This window comes from Colias eurytheme, chromosome 16 (genome assembly GCF_061535395.1).
Source record: "Colias eurytheme isolate Ceu_HAF_F1 chromosome 16, ilColEury1 Martin Lab GWU primary, whole genome shotgun sequence".
Lineage (NCBI taxonomy): Eukaryota > Metazoa > Arthropoda > Insecta > Lepidoptera > Pieridae > Colias > Colias eurytheme.
Window position 1 is genome coordinate 4,800,044 of NC_142995.1, and position 21,459 is coordinate 4,821,502.

General features: G+C 34.6%; 1 protein-coding gene across 6 annotated transcripts; it reads left to right on the plus strand.

Moving 5' to 3' along the window:
* Positions 1-934: 934 nt before the first annotated feature.
* On the plus strand, positions 935-19,501 carry nompA (no mechanoreceptor potential A). Of its 6 annotated transcripts, none has more exons than XM_090110996.1 (23): positions 935-1,031; positions 7,579-7,697; positions 7,906-7,991; positions 8,121-8,379; positions 8,625-8,906; positions 9,098-9,230; positions 9,499-9,641; positions 10,015-10,219; positions 10,632-10,744; positions 10,915-10,989; positions 11,526-12,389; positions 13,017-13,122; positions 13,208-13,308; positions 13,495-13,807; positions 14,026-14,186; positions 14,365-14,543; positions 14,846-14,985; positions 16,093-16,329; positions 16,440-16,590; positions 16,686-16,919; positions 17,197-17,369; positions 18,091-18,228; positions 18,947-19,501. In XM_090110996.1, the coding sequence occupies exons 2-23, from the start codon at positions 7,631-7,633 to the stop codon at positions 19,128-19,130; spliced, it is 4,344 nt and encodes a 1,447-aa protein (XP_089967122.1). In that variant the 5' UTR covers positions 935-1,031; positions 7,579-7,630; the 3' UTR covers positions 19,131-19,501. The 6 variants fall into 6 exon arrangements, with proteins under 6 accessions (XP_089967122.1, XP_089967124.1, XP_089967125.1 ...); XM_090110998.1 differs by having other exon boundaries at positions 13,020-13,122; XM_090110999.1 differs by having other exon boundaries at positions 10,033-10,219.
* The last annotated feature ends 1,958 nt before the right edge of the window (positions 19,502-21,459 follow it).

The following is a 21,459-nucleotide window of genomic DNA, read 5'->3' on the forward strand; positions in this document are numbered from 1 at the left end:
ATTTTAAACATTTAGAATTGCTAATAACTTTCATTATGTATTACATAGGTACTATCAGTAGGTATTGTACAATTATAATATATTGTCTAACAATATGTATATTTAATGTATTTATCAAAATCTCTGAACCTGAGTACGACCTGTAATCGCAAATGTAATCTGCGACAGTTCTCACATTTTCATACCACACGTAACCGTGTTCAAGGTCATGACATAAAACAATAATATGATAATTAATATGCGATTATAATCTGTGGCAATGCACGGCGCGTTGGCGGGAACTGTGGCGGGAATTGACATTTGAAAGAGCGTTACTTGTCGAGGTCCGATGGTACACGCCTTTGTAGCGTAGCTTCCGGAAAAGCGATGTATGGGGTCACTGAATTAGGTTTTTTATGACTTATGCATTTTATTAAGTTAGTATTTGGAATGCAATGTAGTAGAAATATGCTTAAAGCTGTTATTGTAACATAAAATGAGAAAAGCTATATCTTACGTTGTATAGCATTAATAATACGTATCATAATCTGTAGAATACATTTTATATTATAGGTAAGACAAGTTGTTGGTATGATGCAGATTCAGAATGGTATAGCAATGTGTTCATGATATAGGATGGCTAAGAATAAAATCAGTTTTAATGATTTATTTTATTTTCTTTGTTTTAATCTATATCTAGAAAATAGACATATATTTTAAGTAGTATTTAACTATAAGTATATGAGCATACTAGTTTTAGAGTCATCATTTATCATCCTATAATTACAATGTTTGCTCTTAAACTCATCAAGTACGATTTCAGTACAGTCACCGGTGTGACTATAGAAAGTTAGCCATGCGTGCATTTGGTGTGATTTGCTCATAGCATGTCCTATTGTCGATCCCCTCTGTATGTGATTTAACTAAATTATGGTATTCGTGTGTCCACAATTCGGACTGTCCTGTGGTACACCCGTTAGTGAAGTGTCGTGTGCTTGAACTGTTTGAGAAGTGCTACGTATTGCTACGTGCGTAGACCTTGTATCGCTCGAGTGAGTAATCGACTTGCGCCTTTAAGTTTTCAGTATTATTACAGGCTTTCAATTCCTAGAGTGTAGAATTAGCTTTAATATTGAATGTACATACTTACTTGGTTTTTTCGCAGTTACCCGTATTGAACTTTTCATCAAACCAATGTTTTATAGAGACAGTGATTATATTTATTGAAGTGAAAACTTCTTTAGCGGCGTTGATCACTTTTTCTGTAATGGCTATAAAATCTTAAACTCGCGTCAGGACACGTGACCTGATCGAAAAAGCTTAAGACGGATACCAATCCAAAATATCAAACATGCTCAACGTTAATAATTAAGTTTTCACTTCTGCCGGCACTCCCGGAGTGCAACCCGTCTTTTTTTTGTGGTAATTAAGTATGGATTATGGGGCCCACAAAGAAGCTCTGTGTAAATAAAGTTCAAATCAGCTTTCCGTTCGTAAGGTACACTTTACAAAACATCGGCACATAAATAGGTTCAATATGAAAACTTAGATTTTTATATTACGAATAATAAATGGTACACTAGTAATTAATCTTAAAGTGAAGTAAATATTTAATATCTGACATCTATCTATATCCTTAACTTTATTTGTTAAAGATTTCATTTGAACATAACAAAACAATATTTACAGGATTAAAAAAATAATCATAAATATATGATATTTACTTACATATTATTATTACTTACATATTCAGTAGATACTTTTTTGAAAACTTTCCGAAGCCTTTGTTCTGAAGTTGGGTATATTTTTATACACATTAATTGTACTAAACTTTACCTGCCAGCCATAAAGTTGCGCTCTGTTAAAATGTTTGAGAAGTTACTTTATTTTAATCTGCACTTATAAAAGTATTATAATCATAACTACTCTATTACGTATGTATATTGTTCCTACTGTATGGTCACGTGTCTTTTCAGAGTTTAGGACTTCATGTATAGTATTAACCACGTCTTTACATGCTTGGTCAAAGGAAATCGCCATGGGAATATATTTTTTTGCTTCACCGTGGTAAAAAGTAACCTAGGAGAATATACTAGTAGTAATAGGCGGTAGCGAGTTGTGGAGAAAAAGTCTAACCATAAACTCTATTGAACTGTTGAAGAATGATTAACAAACTTTTATCATAATATTATTAAGGTTTATCCAGTTTCTCAACCGATGTGATTTACCTATATAGCTATTTATAAAATTCGAATGTTTTTTTCGTATAAATGATTACTGCATCATTGTGAAATTTTCATGATATAATTTTGTGGCGGGAAAAAGTGAGGAGGCTAGAAAGTGATTTTTAATTACTTTTTACCGCGATCAGACACCTAGTTACATAGATAGATTCTTTTCACACTATTTCGATTGAATTTTCTTTGACACTGCGAGCGAATACGCGGGTCGGAAGGTTTAAATATGTCTCTCTTGGTGCCAGTATTTCATAAACATGTTGAGTAAATAAACAAGGGAAAGGTTTATTAAGGAGATAAATCTACACGAATAAGCATTCGTCCGTATTTCGTTCGATAGCTTGAATAATAAATTCTTCTAACGGTGTATTTACATCAAACGAAAATAGAGCTAGAGCAAGAGTATTCTTTCGTGATCTTTTAGTGTAAACGGATACTCGACGCGATCGCGTTAGGATGTAGAAGCCCTTCTGGCTAACATAAGCCTAAATAAAAATAAGCTTATTTTTGTCTTCATTGCATATAAATTTTCCAACATTCCATATTGGATGATGTTTAATTTTATAAATATAAAAAGGGAATATTTTAGAATTCTATTATTTTATTCCCTTTCCATTTGTAGAGAAAAAAATAATAATCCTATGTTATTACTTAACTGTATTTTTTAAAACAATAATGAGCTTGTTTATAATTAATGATTATTGAAGTAATTGTTTGAATCGATCAATAAAAAGTCATTATTTAAAAAAATACGCTATGTGTAAAATTACATTACAAGAAAATTACTCCATGTAAGAGAGTTATTTTTAATTATTAACGTAGAGAGATTTTTTGCCTCTTTGTGTTTGTACGAATTTTACTACAGTTGCAGTGTTAAAGATATCTTTGAATGATTAACATTCCACTTGAAAAAGACTCATATGATAAGTTCAAAGTTGGTTTTGTGAGAATTCTATTTAAATATTAATAACAGACTAAAATGGAGAAAAAAAAATCCTTGTATATTGATACATACAATCTTTGCGGGTAACTCGCTATGTAAGTAGGTATGTAGTACTTATAGAATAAGAATTAGGGGCAAAATGATAGCTTATCATCATAGTAATTAGTATCTACAGACTACAAACTACATCATATCACAAAATATAATATTAAAAAAACCTGACATTTGTATACGTACCGTATATACTGCCGTAGAATCACGTAAAATTCTCTGATAAATTAACGTCATTTTAGAAAATTATTAGGTAGTTTTCTATAGCTTATTGCTTAATATATTTTGAAGTACATATATTGACAAAAGCTACCTCTTTGTACGCACAAATATTTAGGCAATAGCTTTTGTCCCAAGGACCAATGTCCAAAATCCAAGGTGTGGACAGTTACATCAGGATGAGTGAAAACCTCTTTCCCACGCACCCATCCTAGCCCAACCCACTCATCTACAATGGCTACTCTTTTCACACTATCTCGTTATGCGTGATTACCTCTGAAAGAGTCCCGTTAAGTTAATAGGATCAATGGACTTCCGTTTTATTAAAGGTAAATTCACATGCGACTTTCACTGATGAACGGGTTTTATTCGGAAAATCAGATGGAGTTTCAGTACCTAATTTAACAGAATGTATACCTATTATCGACCATGATGTTGATAAATAGGTATAAAATTTTTAAAGTTGTAGCCAAATAAGCAACTGTTGTTTAATATTTTTCTTTTACATTATTACATTATATGAACAAAATTATGTTTATAATCTCCTTGGAATAACGAGTATAACCTTGTTCTACCTATAATCTTAATTATCTTGTTATTAAATCAAATAAATTAAAATAAATAAACTATACTTCGTACAAAATTTCTGCTCATTGTATCAATAGTGATTAACATGATGCAATTATATCACACCTGTAGACAAGGCTAATAAAGGTTTGAACTCACCTATAAGTAAAACATGAGCAAAACACTCACAGCTATTAATAGAGCAAAGTGTAATTATCTATGAAATTCAGACAGCGATTTCACCGATAACTGTACAGAATTTGGTCACAACGTCATCTAGTTGGCGAGGACATCGGTCGGATCACAAAGCACCGGAAGCCAACTTCCGCGTTGCTTGCCATCATTTTTTGGAAACGCCAAAATTTTCATAGCCCAGGCCTTCGCGTTAACGCTTTTGTGATGCAGATTAACTTTATTGTAGTTTTACTTTTTTCTGCTACTTAATGTTTCCTCGTTTTAATTAGTTTTGGTTCGAATTGGTTTAGTTAACTGGCGCTTTTTTTGTAAGAGCTTAAAAAATGCGAAAATTTAGATACAACGTAAACTTTTTTATCCACACTAAAATACATAATAAAAAAGATATAGAAGGTAGAGCTAAAAATAAACATTGGTACATAGAATTTAATGTAGAGTGTGAATGTGCTCTTTTAAAGTTCATACAACATAAACCCCATGCTACAAGCAGATAGATATGTTTTATAAAATTTGTATTATAACTGTAGTTATGAGTGATTTATTAATAAATTAACTATCAACGGACGCCCTATTCACGCGTCTGTGCACATTAACGGTGTCGATGACAAAGTTGAGACCATTTCGAATGCCTGTCAATGCCTAACAGTTATGCCCATTTTCTATTTTATTTACTCGCATCACAAATCATTTCTATTGTGCGTGTTCAGTAAATAATTGGCAAATACAATGGCAGTTATTATACTATATGATATAGTTTTATCGAATGCGAATATTACATATGTACAATTTTCATCTACATATCTATACTTTTGGAAAAGATGATAGGTACCATTGAAATAATTTCTTTCGATTTTAATGTATACTATGTACATAAATCAAAAACAGAAGCAGAAATAGGTTTTTAAAAACATTTGGACCCAGAGTTAGTTATTTGTTATTCGATTTAGAAAAATGTTCAATATTAAAAAAATATTCAGCTCAATGTAATAACAACAATATCTTCAGCACCGCTTATAGTAAATCTACGTAGGCAAAGACGTAGACGACGCGCGACGTAGACGAACTTTGTCGTCTACGAATACAAAGATGTGTAGAGCGCCATAGAACTGTGGTAGAACTTTATAATATGGAATGTAGATTTTTCTATTCACGGTTTAGGTTAGTTGAAGTTATTGATTAATATATACATATATTATATTGTCATAACATGGTTTATATATTCAGCTTTTGATATTGATAAACTTCTTTCATCCAACAATTGTTATAAAAAAAAGATTTCCACAGAGATATAAAATCTATATTATTCATCTTTAATGTTAGGCTTTACAATAGACATGTATTATCCTAGGTATCTAGATTTTATAATTAGCGAGAATCATTCATGATCATTTTTGGTAAATTTGCGATGGTATATTATTAGAAATTGACGAAAATTAGCATTTCAAACATAAACATGTACACTTGGGTTTATTATATACAGCCTTGTTCTCAATTGTCTCATCACATTCATGAAGTGCAACGAACCGATTATTTTAATGATACTAAGGGCTTGTTACATACGAACGTTTTCACGTAGCGTTTAAAGTTAAAGCTGGCATTTAAATTATTTAGATACTAGGTTTCCGCCCGCGGCTTCGCCCGCGTTTTCAAAGGAAAACCCGCATAGTTCCCGTTCCCGTGGGATTTATGGAATAAAACCTATCCTATGTGTTAATCCAAGTTACCCTCTATATGTGTGCTAAATTTCATTGTAATCGGTTCAGTAGTTTTTACGTGAAAGAGTAACAAACATCCATATATCCATACAAACTTTCGCCTTTATAATAGTACTAGATTTCCGCCCGCGGCTTCGCCCGAGTTTTCAAAGGAAAACCCGCACAGTTCCCGTTCCCGTGGGATTTCCGGGATAAATCCTATCCTATGAGTTAATCCAAGTTACCCTCTATATGTGTGCTAAATTTCATTGTAATCGGTTCAGTAGTTTTTACGTGAAAGAGTAACAAACACCCATACATCCATACAAACTTTCGCCTTTATAATAGTATTAAGATTAAGATTGAAATGTCTCTCGCTAGCTGGCATTATTATTAGCTTGCTTTTCTGTTTCTATTCAAATCGACAAAAAAAATCACATCAATACCTATTTAGTTTTCACCTACGTAAGTTTGTTCGTTTAGAGTAGACAGCGTTATTCACTTTAAAATAAATAATAAAACACTTTATTTTACCAACCATAGGTCAGGCGCGGTCCCAGCCTGACATTTTGGGGGGGGTCACGCGGCTGGAAAGGTACCCCCCTCAATCGTACTCGTTAAAAATCGTGTTCAATAGAAGTTATAAGCAAAAACTTGAGAACATTTTTATACATTTTTTTATATTTACAAAAAAAACCGGCCAAGTGCGAGTCAGACTCGGGCTGTCTAAAATATATATTTTAGAAATTTTTCCTTTATTTTAGCTATAAGACATTGCTTTTAACCAAATTTCAAGACTTGCGAATGTCGAAATTTGCGATAATTTGCAACATAAAACGGCTGTATCTTTTGATTGCGTTGGTTTTAAGTTTAATTTTTTCACAGCTTCAAAAGACCGTAGACATGAGTATTCGATATAAATTTCAGGTTGATACCTCGACGCGTTCCTAAAAACGTGGATGTAATGAGCTGAAATTAATATCGAATACTTAATTCTATGGTTTCTCGAAGCTGTAAAAAAATGAAACTTATAAGCCAACGCAATCAAAAGATACAGCCGTTTATGCTGCAAATTATCCCATATTTCGACATTCGTAAGGGAATCAAAACATACGACTTACAAGTTAGAGCACAAATAAAAGAAAAGTTGCTCAAACATACATTTTATATTTCCAACATAATAAAAAGTAGGTTTGATCGGAGCCCTCGGTGCGCGAGTCCGACTCGGACTTGGCCGGTTTTTATTTTAAAGAACGCGTGAATTTATCAGACTGTTAATTACAGATTATCAGACAAATTAAACTTATATTATAAGTCAACGCAATCTAAATTTTTACAGCCGTTTATGCTGCAAATTTTCGAAAATTTCGACATTCCCAAGGGATAAAAAACAGGTTTAAACGGAACTTTAGGTGTGCGAATGACTCCGATTCGCACTTGGACAGTTTTTTCACATTTTGTACAGTTTATGAATTATTTTCTATTTTACCAAGTACGATTTTGGGGGGGGTCATGTCCCCCGTGACCCCCCCCCCCCCCTGGGACCGCGCCTGCCATAGGTGCATATAATAATGTTATTAAATAAGATAACCTTTAGAAATTAGAACATTTAATTCAAGACGTTTGATGTAGTAGTTCGATCATTTAAATGACTATAATATATTATATTATTTTTTTTATATAACGTTTTCAGGTGGCCACATGGTTGGCCGGTGACCTGACGCTCTGCAGACACCAGCGGGAAGATGAAGCCTCGAGGGTTGAGCGTCATGCACGCCTTCTCTGCACTCACTATGCTCACTATGGCCAACGGTATTGTTATCTATCTAATAGTTAAATATTTACTAGATTGTTTATTGTAAGCACAGAATAATTCAACCGTAATGGATAGAGTCGTTTTTTGGCAAATTTCGTCACCAAGGCAAAGTAAAAAAAACAGAGCACATGAGGCCATCATGAGATAATTAGGACAAAGCTAAAATCGACTTTAATCATATTTTGTTAATCATCATGTTTCCAGCTCAAACCACTTGCAATCAGGGCATGGGTCGAGTCATGTACGAGAGGCTTCCCAATCAACAGTTACATGGCTTTGATGATGATGTCGTAAGTAAATATATAGTATAAGTAGGTTGTACTTTTCAGTAACTGTACCATTAGTAATTAATTAATTATACTTTTCAAATTTTATATTCAATACTTTTTTATGCTTATTTACTAGGTATATTTTTACAGATTCGTGAAACAGCACCTCCATTTCGCGTTTTAGAAAAATGTCAGGATTTGTGCCTTCGCGACAGATCTGGTAACGGTCTCGTGAGAACTTGCAACTCCATTGATTTCCAACCTGGAGCCAGAATTGCAGCATTTAGTCCTGAACCGGAATATGAAGAATCGACTTGCTATTTGACAAGGGAACAAGCTGCTCCTGAAGGGATAGGAACTCTCATGATTGTGCCGAATAGCGTCCATTTTAATGAAATTTGTTTGACGTGTAAGTATTGTTATATTAGGTAGGGTAGGTTTGAAATGAAACACATTTCTTTCAAAAACATTTATTTTGCTCAATTACTACAGAACACATGCAGTTATAGTTTACCTATCTAATATCAAGTAATAATACAAGACTACCTAATTCTTATTAATGGTCTATTGTTTATATAATGAGTACCTTAATATTAAAATTTTTAGATACCATAGCCATTTTTATAAAGAAGCTTTCCTTTAATTATATTCTAGCAAATCGACCGGAACGCGAATGTCCTTCACGCCGCTATGTGTTCGAGCGTCATGCTCGCAAACGTTTGAAGTTGCCACCATCAGATCTGAAGGAAATCATGGTCGCCAACCGCACGGAATGTGAAGACAAATGCTTGGGAGAATTCAGTTTTGTTTGTCGCTCAGCTACTTATGATTCGGCGTTAAGAACTTGCTCTTTAAGCAGATTTACGCGACGGACTCACCCTGAGCTTTTAGAAGACGATCATAATGCGGATTATTTGGAAAACACTTGTTTAAATGGTAAGAAATCGGTCTTTTGGTTTAATTATTAAACTCTTATAGGTCAATTTACTTAGTCGAAAATTAAAACTTAAACAAAACTAAACTCTTTTCGTAGAGCCTCTTACGTAGAGCCTGCTACGTATTTGTATATCTCTATTTACAATGATGCAATACAATACAATATATTCAAATGGTACAAATTTCTGTAGCCGAAAGAAGGTGCGACGGTCTGGCCGTGTTCATAAAAGAAGAAAATAAGCGCCTCGGTGGTCCGTTTGAAGCTGATGTCTTCACCAACATGACTCTGGAGGAATGCCAGTCAATGTGTGTTAGAGCTGAAAAGTGAGTATTTTATGACACAATAAAAAATAACCGGCACCTATTAAATATAATAATTAGACGCAAAAAATTCTAGAAAATATTTTTTCTCACAAAAAATCTGCTTATTAAACCATTTGCAAATTTCAATTACAATGTTTTGAAAACGCTTCGAAAAGTTAAGTGAACGAATGCCTATAATTTGAGAACTTTTATTTTCTGCTAGGTATTGATGTTTCCTTAAAAATTATGTTAAGTTTTGGTTCTTTATTTAATGTGATTCAATCTTCAGATATTTCTGCCGTTCCATCGAGCATGATGAAATGACACGTCAATGCGTTTTATCCGAAGAAGATTCTGTCTCTCAGAAGGATGATATAACAGTGAGCGCATCACCAACACACCACTTCTACGACCTCGTCTGTCTTGACAACCGTAAGTAATACCTATTGTTAATTATAAGATATATTTAATTGAATGATTCAAAAAAACAAGATTGCTATTGTGAATTAGAATTAACATCAGCTAACACATTTTCTTCTTTAATTAATTTATTGTTAAGAATGAATTTAGTACATAATCGTCTTACCTTACCTAAGCACTAGGTCTTTCGTAGGACTTTTTGATGACTTCATTATTTTCTAGTAGACTATTTCCATAATTCTTTAAATTATTTGTTAATTCTATTACTAAGTTATACTTCAATAACAGTACCTCATCAATAATACCAAAAATTTCTATTGAATCTCCATAATCAACTAAACCTACTAATGAAAGTCACAATAAGGTTATCTCTCACAATGATCAGTCTCTCATCGGGTGACAGCTCGCGGGACCGAGTACCCGGACAACAGCGTGACGTCACACCTGTTCTCGCCCGGGAGGAGACCAGATACCGCGTTCCAGAGGTACCGGAACAGCAGAATAACTGGGGAGTTCCATTCGGAGATCACGGGCAGATCGCTGAGTGAATGTTTGGATGAGTGCTTGCGGCAGACGAGCTTTCAGTGCAGGTATGATTAATGTTATATTTTAATGAAGATAAAAATCAAAATCATCTAATTTTTAAAGTGAAACTTTTATTACATCGTCTCAAACTTTTTGGTCTGTGTAGCGCATGTCGCGTGTATCGCGGCTGCCGAGTAGGTATACCTACTCGGCAGCCGACCGTCACGCGACATGCGCTACACAAAGCAGTATTCGGAACCGTTCGAACAGTTTCACTTTTACCGTGGTTTCATAAATCCACACAACATTTTTTTTTTAATTTATAATACCTAGTTATATAGAATACATTATTTTTGCTTATTTTCTGTTATTTGTGTACGCGAAAGACATGTTTTTGAACTTACCTGATGTTTAGTTCTATATGTATCGCATTTATAATGGATAATTTATGGTCCTAAAGCACAATATGATATATAGGTCAGCAGTATACAGTGACCGCGCAAGGACTTGTCGACTCAGTAGATACAATCAGAAGGATGGCATGCGTTTGCTGTATGATCCCGACTTTGATTATTATGAAAATCTTATGCGTAAGTAAAAATACATATAAAGGTTACCAATTTACTTTTTGATGCCTCATTTATTAAACTCTATTCGCTTTAAATTTTGACTTTATGCAGCATCTACAAATTACTTAGTAACATTTTTTTAAATAAATTGGTCAAGCTTTATAAAAATGAATAAATGATTTGGGGTTTAGATCAGTTAGTAAGTGGTGAAAATGAGGGTACCGGAGGCGGCTCGCAGTCTTCATGGGGAAAACCTTCAAAATCAGGTTCGGTGCATGGAGGAAATTGTGACTTGTAGTTTTTTCATTTGTAGTTTGATGTTGTTGAAACTTGAAAATTGTATTTGTTGATTACAGTTGCATGTCGATGTAACCTTATCGCATCGGTTACTATTTTGACATAAATAAACTTTTAGTGCTATTATATCTTAGATATATGTTTTTTATATGTATATGTATTTTTTCTTATTTTATAAGAAGTAACATTATATATACATCTGCATGCGATTGGATTAACTGAAATAGTTTTGAGGAAAATAATTATGATTTATATGAATTGTGTGTTGTAATGGTTTTATCAGCAGGTATTGCCGTAGAAAAACTGTACATACATAGTTTTATCTTTATTACATTTTATTATTACATAATTAATTTTGTAGGTAGGATTTATATTTTGTGTAGATAGTATTTTGTATTTATATATTTTTGTAGTTAGTTGTTGTTGCATGCATTTTGTAGAGATCTAACCAAAATTTAATTTCAACTTTTCCCATAATACTCTAATGATTTCCTTTATTTTCAAGGTGGTAGCAACAGCGATAGAGATAGAGACAGGGACAGGGACAGAGATAGGTATCCTCCAGGCGTAGACCGCTATCCAGATGATGAGGATGATGATGACAGATACTACGGCCGTCCAGACCGGTATCCACCTGATGATCGGTACCCGGCTGGCCCTGAACCTTATCCTGACAGATATCCTGACCGGTACCCAGACAGATTCCCAGATGACAGATACCCACCCGGAGTAGGGCCTGAACGCTACCCATCTGATCGATTCCCACTGCCTTCTGATAGATACCCGCCACAATCTGACAGATATCCTCTCCCATCTGATAGATATCCACCGCCTTCTGATAGATATCCTATATCATCTGACAGATACCCACCACCGACAAATAGATACCCTGTTATTGCTGACCGTTATCCACCTCAATCTGACCGTTATTCACCTCAATCTGACCGTTTTCCACCGCCATCTGACCGCTATCCAATCGCACCGGTAGATCGTTATCCACCGAGTGTAGACCGGTATCCAACCAGAGTTCCAATAGACAGATATCCAGGTGGTGGCCGTTATCCCATCGACACCGATAACGAAATCGACAGATATCCGGATCGATATCCAGTCAGTCGCTATCCTGTTGACGTGTACCCAGATCGGTATCCACAAGACAGATATCCGATACGCGGCAGCGGGAGGTACCCGTCACGCCCTTACCCAAGATACCCCGCATACGATCAGGACCGTTATTCCGGTAACGACTGGGGCCGGTATCCATACAGCAGATACCCGGTTGGCGTTAACCGGGATCCTTTACCTTTGGGTGGGGATCGTTATCCAGATATGTATGACAAATATCCGCCGACCGGATCGTCATATCCTGGTAAGATTAATTTTACTAACCTTTAACAGTAATTTTCAATTTCAAAATGCATTATAACATCTTCCATAAGCGTTTTCATTAACGTAACACATTTATATTAAAAGATATTGTCCCTATTAACTATTATTTATTATAATATAGCTATTCATAGTACGGATTAGTGATTCTATGAATAATAAGTAAGGCCCTTCGCTCATGGAGCTACTCAAAAAGAACTAGTCACAAACTCAAATTACTAAGGAGTTGCCTGAGCGTCACAGCCCATACATGTTCTATGGAGATTCGCACACGACGCGACTAGTTACTAACTGGTGAGTAACGCGTTAGCAACAAATCACGCGCGACGCGTCGTGCCGGTCTCCACGCTACTGGTTTCCCGAGTTTCTTTGTTTTTTATGATAAAAATGAACGAGCAAACATTGTCAAGTGACTGAAACCTTATAAATTGAGTAGCGTTGTATGCGAGATACAATTTGTAACTGGTTTGTAATCGTAATTACTGATTAGTTCAGTCATTTTTGAGTAGCTCCATGAGCGAAGGGCCTAACTAGTGTAACATAAAATTGAAGCAAAATAAAGTTGTATGAAATATATGTGTATTATCCTTTATACATTTTTATATCAAAGCAGGATATGGACGTGGTGGTTATTACGGCCCAGAATATCCCCGTGGTGATCGGTATCCCACTAGTGATCGCTATCCAGACAATGTTATAAGGCCAGGTTCTGACAGGTAAATACGCTACTTGCAAATTATACGTAACAGGAATAATTATCTATAATTTAAATAGCATTTTTAATAATATTTTAATTTTTAGGATTCCAGTGGAACCTCGACCTACATATGGTGTAAGAAGGCCCATAGAAAGACCCGGTGGATACAGAGGAAATTATGCACCTCCTGTGGAAAGACCGATAGGTGAATTATATAAATACATAACACGAGGCATAACCATAGCTACAAAATTATCGCTCGTGCTCGTAAAAAAAATTATTCGCATCCCTATACCTTACACATAATACCTATTGACGAAAATTTTTATCAAAACATAATTTATATTTAACAATTTTATATATTAAATACTTGTGTTTATGTTATACTTAGGTGGTGGTGGATACGGTGGCTACGAGCCTGACGGTCCAATCGCTCCAGTTGGAGGATCAATCGGCGGTATTGGCCACATTGGGCCAGTCAGTGTGCCAGTAGGTGGGCCAATCGGGGGACCAATCGGACGACCTCCAATTGGACAAAGACCTTGGCAAGGATCACGATGTGAAGACGACAGTTTCAGACAAGTTGGCAGACAGCGAATGCAGAGAAGATTTGTTCGCCGATTTACAACCGCTCAGTCTTTGGCCCATTGCCAACGGGAATGTATTGAAGCTAGAGATTTTATATGCCGGTCGTTCAACTACAGGTTTGTGTAAATTGTAAAATATACTTATTAACAATATATTACATAATATTCAGTTTTGTTAAACATAACTTAGTTAACGTTTGAAAACTGATGAAAAAGCTATATGATGATGAATGATCCTCCTGGTCCTGTATCAATAGAAATAAATAGAAAATACTAATGAGCACAAGTCAAATACAATATGTTAAAATATACATTAAGTTTTATTACATTCCCAGGGATGTAGGTTTTGGCGTGGAACCTAGGGACAACTGTGAGCTAAGTGACCGGGACACTCGAGAGCTAGACGCTGCTAATCCTGCGCATTTCGACAACACAGCTAATGAATATGACTTTTACGAAAGGGCTCTAGGACGGATTGCTGATGATTGTTTGGATGGTAACGAAACAAAAATCATAATTGTAACTGTACTTGTAGCTCTCTGTTATATGATGTATTTTATACTAAGTACAATAATATAAATTTAAATTAAATACTTTTGCCTTGCTTGACCTGTAGCATCAAAAATTAAATTTAAATTCACAAAATTCCTTTTAAATACTTAATTTTGTAACAGTGTCCCAAGTGTGCAATGAAGACGGGATGGAGTTCACGCTACGTCTGCCTGAAGGCTTCTACGGCAGAATGTACACATACGGCTTCTACGATAGATGCTTCTTCCGTGGAAACGGTGGCGTACAAAACGTCTTGCGTATTACCGGAGCACATGGTTACCCGGAGTGTGGGACACAGCGGGTTTGTCTTTTGTTTCCTTCTTATGTTGCTTAATTTTAGCTTTGAATGTTTATAAATCAACGTCAGTTATCGTATCTTTTAGTATCTATTGTATCGACTTGTTTATGACCTTCCCTACATTTTCATTAGCTACCAATAATACATATCTAATTATAGGTATCGCATTGAAATTTATTATTATCTCTCTTCCTGATCTTCTCTTAAGATTTTATATTAAACGCTTTTTAAGGGTTTCAATTCATTTCCTACTCGATATCTCATTATTTATTTCATTTATTATCTAAATATTATGTTTTATACAGTATGGAGATACAATGACAAACATCGTGGTAGTACAATTCAGTGACAACGTACAAACATCCCGAGACAAACGCTTCAATCTCACGTGCCTGTTCAGAGGACCAGCTGAGGCTGTGGTCACGTCTAACTACATTGGAGCTGGGTGAGATTGAAATATATAACTTTTGTTTGATATTTTTATAACAGTGTTTGTGCTCTAGTGTAATCAGGTAACAAGGTAACTGAATCCATAGCAATAAAATGCATTTGGAATGAATTGAGTGTATTGCTTATTGTCTTGTTTTTATTGAATTTGTCTGGTAACAAGCTCTTTAATTAACAAAGTTGACACAGATTCGCTCAATACTTCTACTTCATTCGACTAAATGGTTTTTTCTGGATAAAGTTCAGTATTTTGTAATAGGTGATTATGAAGCGATAATCTTATCTGGCATAATAACTCGATATATCTTGATACTTTGAGCTGTTAAATCATCATTTTATTGAAGTATTTGCCTAAAAGACAAAGGTTCATACACAGGGTTCATACTATCTGAGTAAATATTAAGTAGTTACTAATATTATTGAACGTTATAAATAACTGTCGGCCACTGTTCGTGACTTGAGCATTATTAATTAAGGGCTGAGACGAGATTACAAAACGTAGAAATCATGAAATACTGGAAATTATTACCTATAGTAATGGACTTTATCATTTAATGGGCTCTAATATATTATTTATGTAACTACGATAATATATTATTATGTCATGATTTAACCATGTTTTTGTGTTGCCATTTTATTAATATTTTGAATTAATCTACGGATTATCTTTTGAGTTTTTGTTTGAATTTTCTTGTTACTGGTGCCTACCGCTGTGTGAGCTGCGCTTATTTTGTTATTTTTTCTTGAAATGACTTGTTCTTATATTGTTTAATGTTTATGTATTTATTGATGGGAAATATTATTTCTATGGATTGTTGAGTGCTGTTATTGAACTAACAGCTACTAACAAACGGACTTTGGATGAATTCATGAAACTTATTTTTGCCGTTACATCTCCCATATCGTAGATAATTTGCAAGGCAAAATTTTTAAAAATAAATAGGACTTTTTATTCAAGCTAGGTCAGTTTGGTTTTACTCCATTTTTAAATATAACGTACAACATATTTATTTAAACCACCTAAAATAATTCATCCAAAGTCATTACCCAGTAGAAAGAAAGCAAGCTAAACGTCTAACAGTTTTGGTTATGACTTGATTGACAGGTCAGGAAGTCCGATACCAATAGAGTATCTACCTGAGGAGAGTTCACTGAACTCCAAGGTCCGATTATTGATATTGTACCAAGGAAGACCAACAACCACCATCGCTGTTGGTGACCCGCTAACATTTAGGCTCGAGGCTCAAGATGGATACAATTATGCGACGGATATCTTTGCTACAAATGTTATTGCTAGAGATCCTTATTCGGGACGATCTGTGCAGTTGATTGACCGTGTTGGGTAAGTGGTTAAAGTATTGAAAAGCTTGTTTTAAAAAACCCATTGAATTATTTTCAATCGAGGACTAAATATAATTTTTCGCCAAGTTAAGAATTTATTTCTGAATTTAGATGTCCCGTGGATCCTGATGTATTCCCAGAACTGGACAAAGGTCGCAATGGCGATTCACTCGAAGCTAGATTCAACGCATTTAAAATACCGGAGTCTAATTTCTTAGTGTTCGAAGCTACTGTGAGAACGTGTAGAGATGGTTGCCAACCGGTAAGATGACATAATTAAATACATCTCTATTATAAGAGTTTATACTTATTTGTTAGATAACTACCTACTCAACTATATATAAAATATTTTTTTAGGCGTATTGTCCAGGCCAAACTGGTCGCACGGAGCCATCTTTCGGCCGACGCCGAAGAGATGTGAACTCTACAGAAGTTCTACAAACGAATACTACAGAAGTAAAAGATGAAGAAGCTTCCAATAAAACTGACAGTAAAGATAATATGTTCAAGATATCATACGAAGAAGCCAAAGTCGATAAGTATTTGAAGGATGAAGTGGAAACGCCGAGCCATGTGAGGAAAATGATAGAGGTAAGTTTAATTGCAACATATTCAACGTTTTGAATTCCTATTTGTTTGAATTCCTATTGTGTCGGGCGTCCAATAAATGTGAGCACAATATCTTAATATCACTCAATTGTAATTATAGAGACTGCAAAAGTTATATCTCAAGCTGTCGATATTTTTTTAGAACTTACGACATACCTAACAGTGGTTTATCAATGTCTTTTTTTCTATAGGTACAAAAGTAGCATTAATCTAAAGGTACTTACTGTAAATCTGTATTAATAAATGCAAAATAAAAAAGGTATTCGACAACCGCAACGAGTTGCTAGAAGAGAATGGCGCAGATTCATCGCCCGTGGTGTCCGCGGCCGGCGTGTGCGTGACCCCGCAGCACTACCGCGCGCTGCTCGCCGCGCTGTGCTCGCTGCTGTCCTTGCTGCTGGCCATGCTGATACTCGCGCTGTACATATACAAGTGAGTCGCCTAGTGCGGACACTCATCGCCCGTGGTGGTCGCGGCGTGTGCGTGATGGAGTATAATTTGTTGTCAAGCTCTAAAATCTGTAAAACTTCTGTAAATCTGAAGCAAGGTATAAAAAATGCTGTTTGAGCAAAACAATATAGAATGACTTGTTATAAGCAGAATAGTTATGAAGTTCCTAAAATTTCAAATTTGTGCCTTGAAATGTAGGTAGGTGTAGGTAATTACCTACCTATAGGTACATCGAATGACTCAAACTACCTGTAATAACAGTAGAATTTATAGATGTTTCAATTTTAATGTGCTGTTCAAATGTTCACGCAGCACCCCTCATACTGCGTAACACAATTGAATATTTCCGTCAGAGCAATAAGAGTGTGCATAGTGACTGCAAATTCAATTGACTCGATGAATTTGCGTAGATTCATATCTTCAGAAAACATCTCAACCGTCAGTTTATTTAAAGTAGGTATATACGTCATATTACCAGGATACAATAAACCATTTATTAAAATAGTTATGTAGGTTTTATAAACAAATTCAACTGAAGAGAAAAAAATTAGCACCTACAATATCGTTAGCAATTCTTCAGATGAACTCACGTCTCACTTATGAAGAATAAAGAAAAATTTAAGTTTGTTATCTCCCTTTTTAAATTATTTTATAATTAAGTATTTAAATTATTTTTAATATGCAATAATGCTATTTATTCAAGGCGTTACTGGCGTGTATTACGCAAAAACATCCAAGCGTCGAGTCCCGTGCCCGCGCTGCGACCGGCCGCGCCCGGACCGAGACCGACACGACCCTCGCTGTTCTCTGCTTCACATCTACATAAGCCGTTTTCTTTGAGGTAACTATGTACTTATAAATTAGTCATATTTTTACTCTATGTACTTATTAAAAGGAAGAATGGAAGCATCACCTGGCACCTGCTAAGAATTAAGAAATAAGACGGTTAAAAACAAACTACATAATATTTCATTATAGTATTTTGCTTGTCTTAGATTTTTGGAGTGTCCGTTATGCTACGGCCACACTACCTTACCGTCTACCGGGCTGTTACCGCAATAATTATGGCATTATATTACCGTCTAAATTACTGCATGAACTGATGATTTGATCATCAAATAATAATTAACAAATAAAAAAGAAATGTGTCTCTACACTAATATTCAGGGTCACATGGTACTTAGGTACTCATTCGATAAACTCCCTATTAACATTTTTAAAATTATGATTTTGCTCATTGCTGTATTTAACATTTACCTACATTATTCATTTAGGTGTCTGAAACGATTTACGTGAGGTCGTTAAATTTATATTTTTTTACGGTAGGTTTACGATTAGTGCGCAAATTAATAGTTATAGTTTTATAGTTAATATGAATAGTTTTAACCTTCTATTGTGAAATACCTATAAAATTTAAAGTTACTTAATGATTCTCACTCTAAAGCTCTTCGTTAGATTTAAGTACCTACCTAATTTTTACGCTTATTATTATAGACATACCTATTTAGTGTATGATCGAATTGATTATTTTAAGTACTAATTACTTACTCTTATTCCAGCGGTTTAGGCAGGAATTACTCTGATGTGGGCGAAGAGGCCGGTTCCTCGGGACGCTTAGCGAACGCATTCGATGACGGAAGCGAACCAATTTACACTGACCCCTCGCTCTTTGAACGATCCAGGTCCCTTAGGTCCTTGCATTCACTGGACTTGAAACCCGACAGACGCGAACATCACGCATAAAATAATAAGTACTTAATTTGCATCGGAGTAATTACAAATGACGGGTCAATCCAATAATTTAAATTAAAAAATAATTCAGATAATTATCCAATATATTATCATACAATACCTTCACGATAATAACAATAAAATGACTCTTTGAAGTGGTATTCACAATAATTATCAAAATTTACCCCATATTCGTAATTACCCCGATGCACAAAACCTAAATCTTGCATTTTTTTCGTAACTAAACTGCCCAATGTGACGCTCAGTAATTTTGAAAATGTTAACGGCAAACATTTTTGTAACTATGCAACTATTCGAATAATAATTATTAATTAAATGTTAAAATTATAAGTCAGTACTTACTAATAAATATTTAATAACAGTGTATTTTGTTTTATTTAATTACCTATCTATCTGAAATTTGAATCTTAATATTTTTAAATTACCTGGTAAATAGATAGTTACAAAAACAAATCATTTGGTCTCAATCCAAACTGATTTGATATTTTGATTCCAACCGCAGAAATCTGTTTTATGAGCGAAGCAAATTTGCTGACACACTATTTTATAATTACTAATGGAATCTAAAAAATGGTACTTAAATAAATAAAAAATGTAACGTAACGGCACCAGTCTTGTACAGATTAAGGAAAAAATTGAAGTTTTTTGCAAATTTCTCGTAGGTTTTTTAACTTTATTGGATATTGTTTAGTTATACCTTTAGTTCAATGTTAGTTTAACGTAACCAATGTTAGAAAAAAGATTACAATGCATAAATAAAGAAGTTATTTATAAATTAAAAAACCACTTTTTTGCACCAGTGTTGGACAGTGAAAAATCTAATGATGGACACCCAGTTTTGGACAACATCCAGTTATGAACACCCATTTATGGACTGTACCTAATGTTGTTTCTCCAGTTATTTTCACTTGGAGAAGACATATAGTTAGCAATAGAATCTTGAAAATGATGATTGGAATACAATAAATCGGGGATGCATTTATGAAAAATAGTACTTAATAATTATTTTGCATACTTATAATATTTAAAACAGTCTTAATTTCCATTTTCTAGGCAAAAATTGGACAAATGCATCGTTACATACGAGTTATGTCGGTTAAGAAACACCAATATTGTTTTTTTTCTCAATAAGTCAGGGATGAAAAATATAACTAAAAAGTACTGCCATTCCATCCATTTTGGGAATTCTTCTTCTTCGTTATATCACTCTAGTCAGAGCGAACGTGGTCAACTTGAGGTTTGGGGGGTAGATGTTACCCGCTTCACGATGTTCCACCATATCTCTCTGTTTCCTGGCATTCCGCTACACTCGTGAAGTGAATCGCCAATCTGAATCCGCCAGCAGCCTTAATCTGATCGTTCCATCGATATGGGTTCCAAATTGTAGCACCCTCGTGCTTCAATGGATTCCAAATTATAGCACGAGACAAAAAGCTTTTTTTAAACTGTTGTCAAGATGGTGTGGATGAAATTTAAGCGTGTATGCTATATGGTGGTGGAATTTAGCAGCAGACAGCGATCCAAACAGTTCATCAGAGAACTCTCTATGATAGATGCGTTACAATACACATATAAGTGTGCGACTTCTCTACGCAGTGATAGAGAATGAAGCCGAGAACGAGTCGCACAGCACATAATGACCCATTGTTCTAAAATATATTCTTCATGTTTAGATAGATATTATGTTGTTGGACCCATTAGCTTAATTTTAACAAAAAATATCAATGTCCATTATAGGAACCAAAGCAAATCCAGTCATGGACAATTGTTGTACAATATTGGAACCCTTTGTTTGAAATGGTCGTGATAGGTATATTATTAATCAGAAAGAAAAGACAATGCAGAGAAGCGCATGTAAATAATAACTTTAAAAAAAGTTTATTTTCGACATATGTCCATAAATGGATATATCCATAGAATTAAATCCAGTTATGGACACAGAAGAATTTTATTTAAACAACATAACCTATCATGATACTAAATCGTGTAATATTTCGTGCACTTAACTACTATAAATAAAAGTAATATCAAATTTTGCTGACATTTATACAAAAATTCTTATAACCAAAATTGTGTCCTCACTTCCTTAAGGATTTCCTTAGTAAAAACGGATTTCTTCGAAACGAGTCGCAGCAACTAAACATAACGTTCTGCCATCTTCAAACATTTTGGCCGAATAAGATGAAGTGTCGTATTCTGATAGCTTATGAACCAAACTTTTATTTTAAGTATTGCCAAATTATATAACGTTAATTTTGATCTTAATATTTAAATTTAATATTTATTTTGTCCATTACTGGATGCTTGTCCACGACTGGTG

Bases quoted from the DNA above. Each gene is read 5' to 3' on its own strand.
- nompA (XM_090110996.1), top strand. From the start codon at position 7,631: ATGAAGCCTCGAGGGTTGAGCGTCATGCACGCCTTCTCTGCACTCACT. The intron at 10,745-10,914 runs GTAAGTAAAAAT...TTTGGGGTTTAG, and splicing joins TTATTATGAAAATCTTATGC to ATCAGTTAGTAAGTGGTGAA. The intron at 13,808-14,025 runs GTTTGTGTAAAT...TTACATTCCCAG, and splicing joins TGCCGGTCGTTCAACTACAG to GGATGTAGGTTTTGGCGTGG.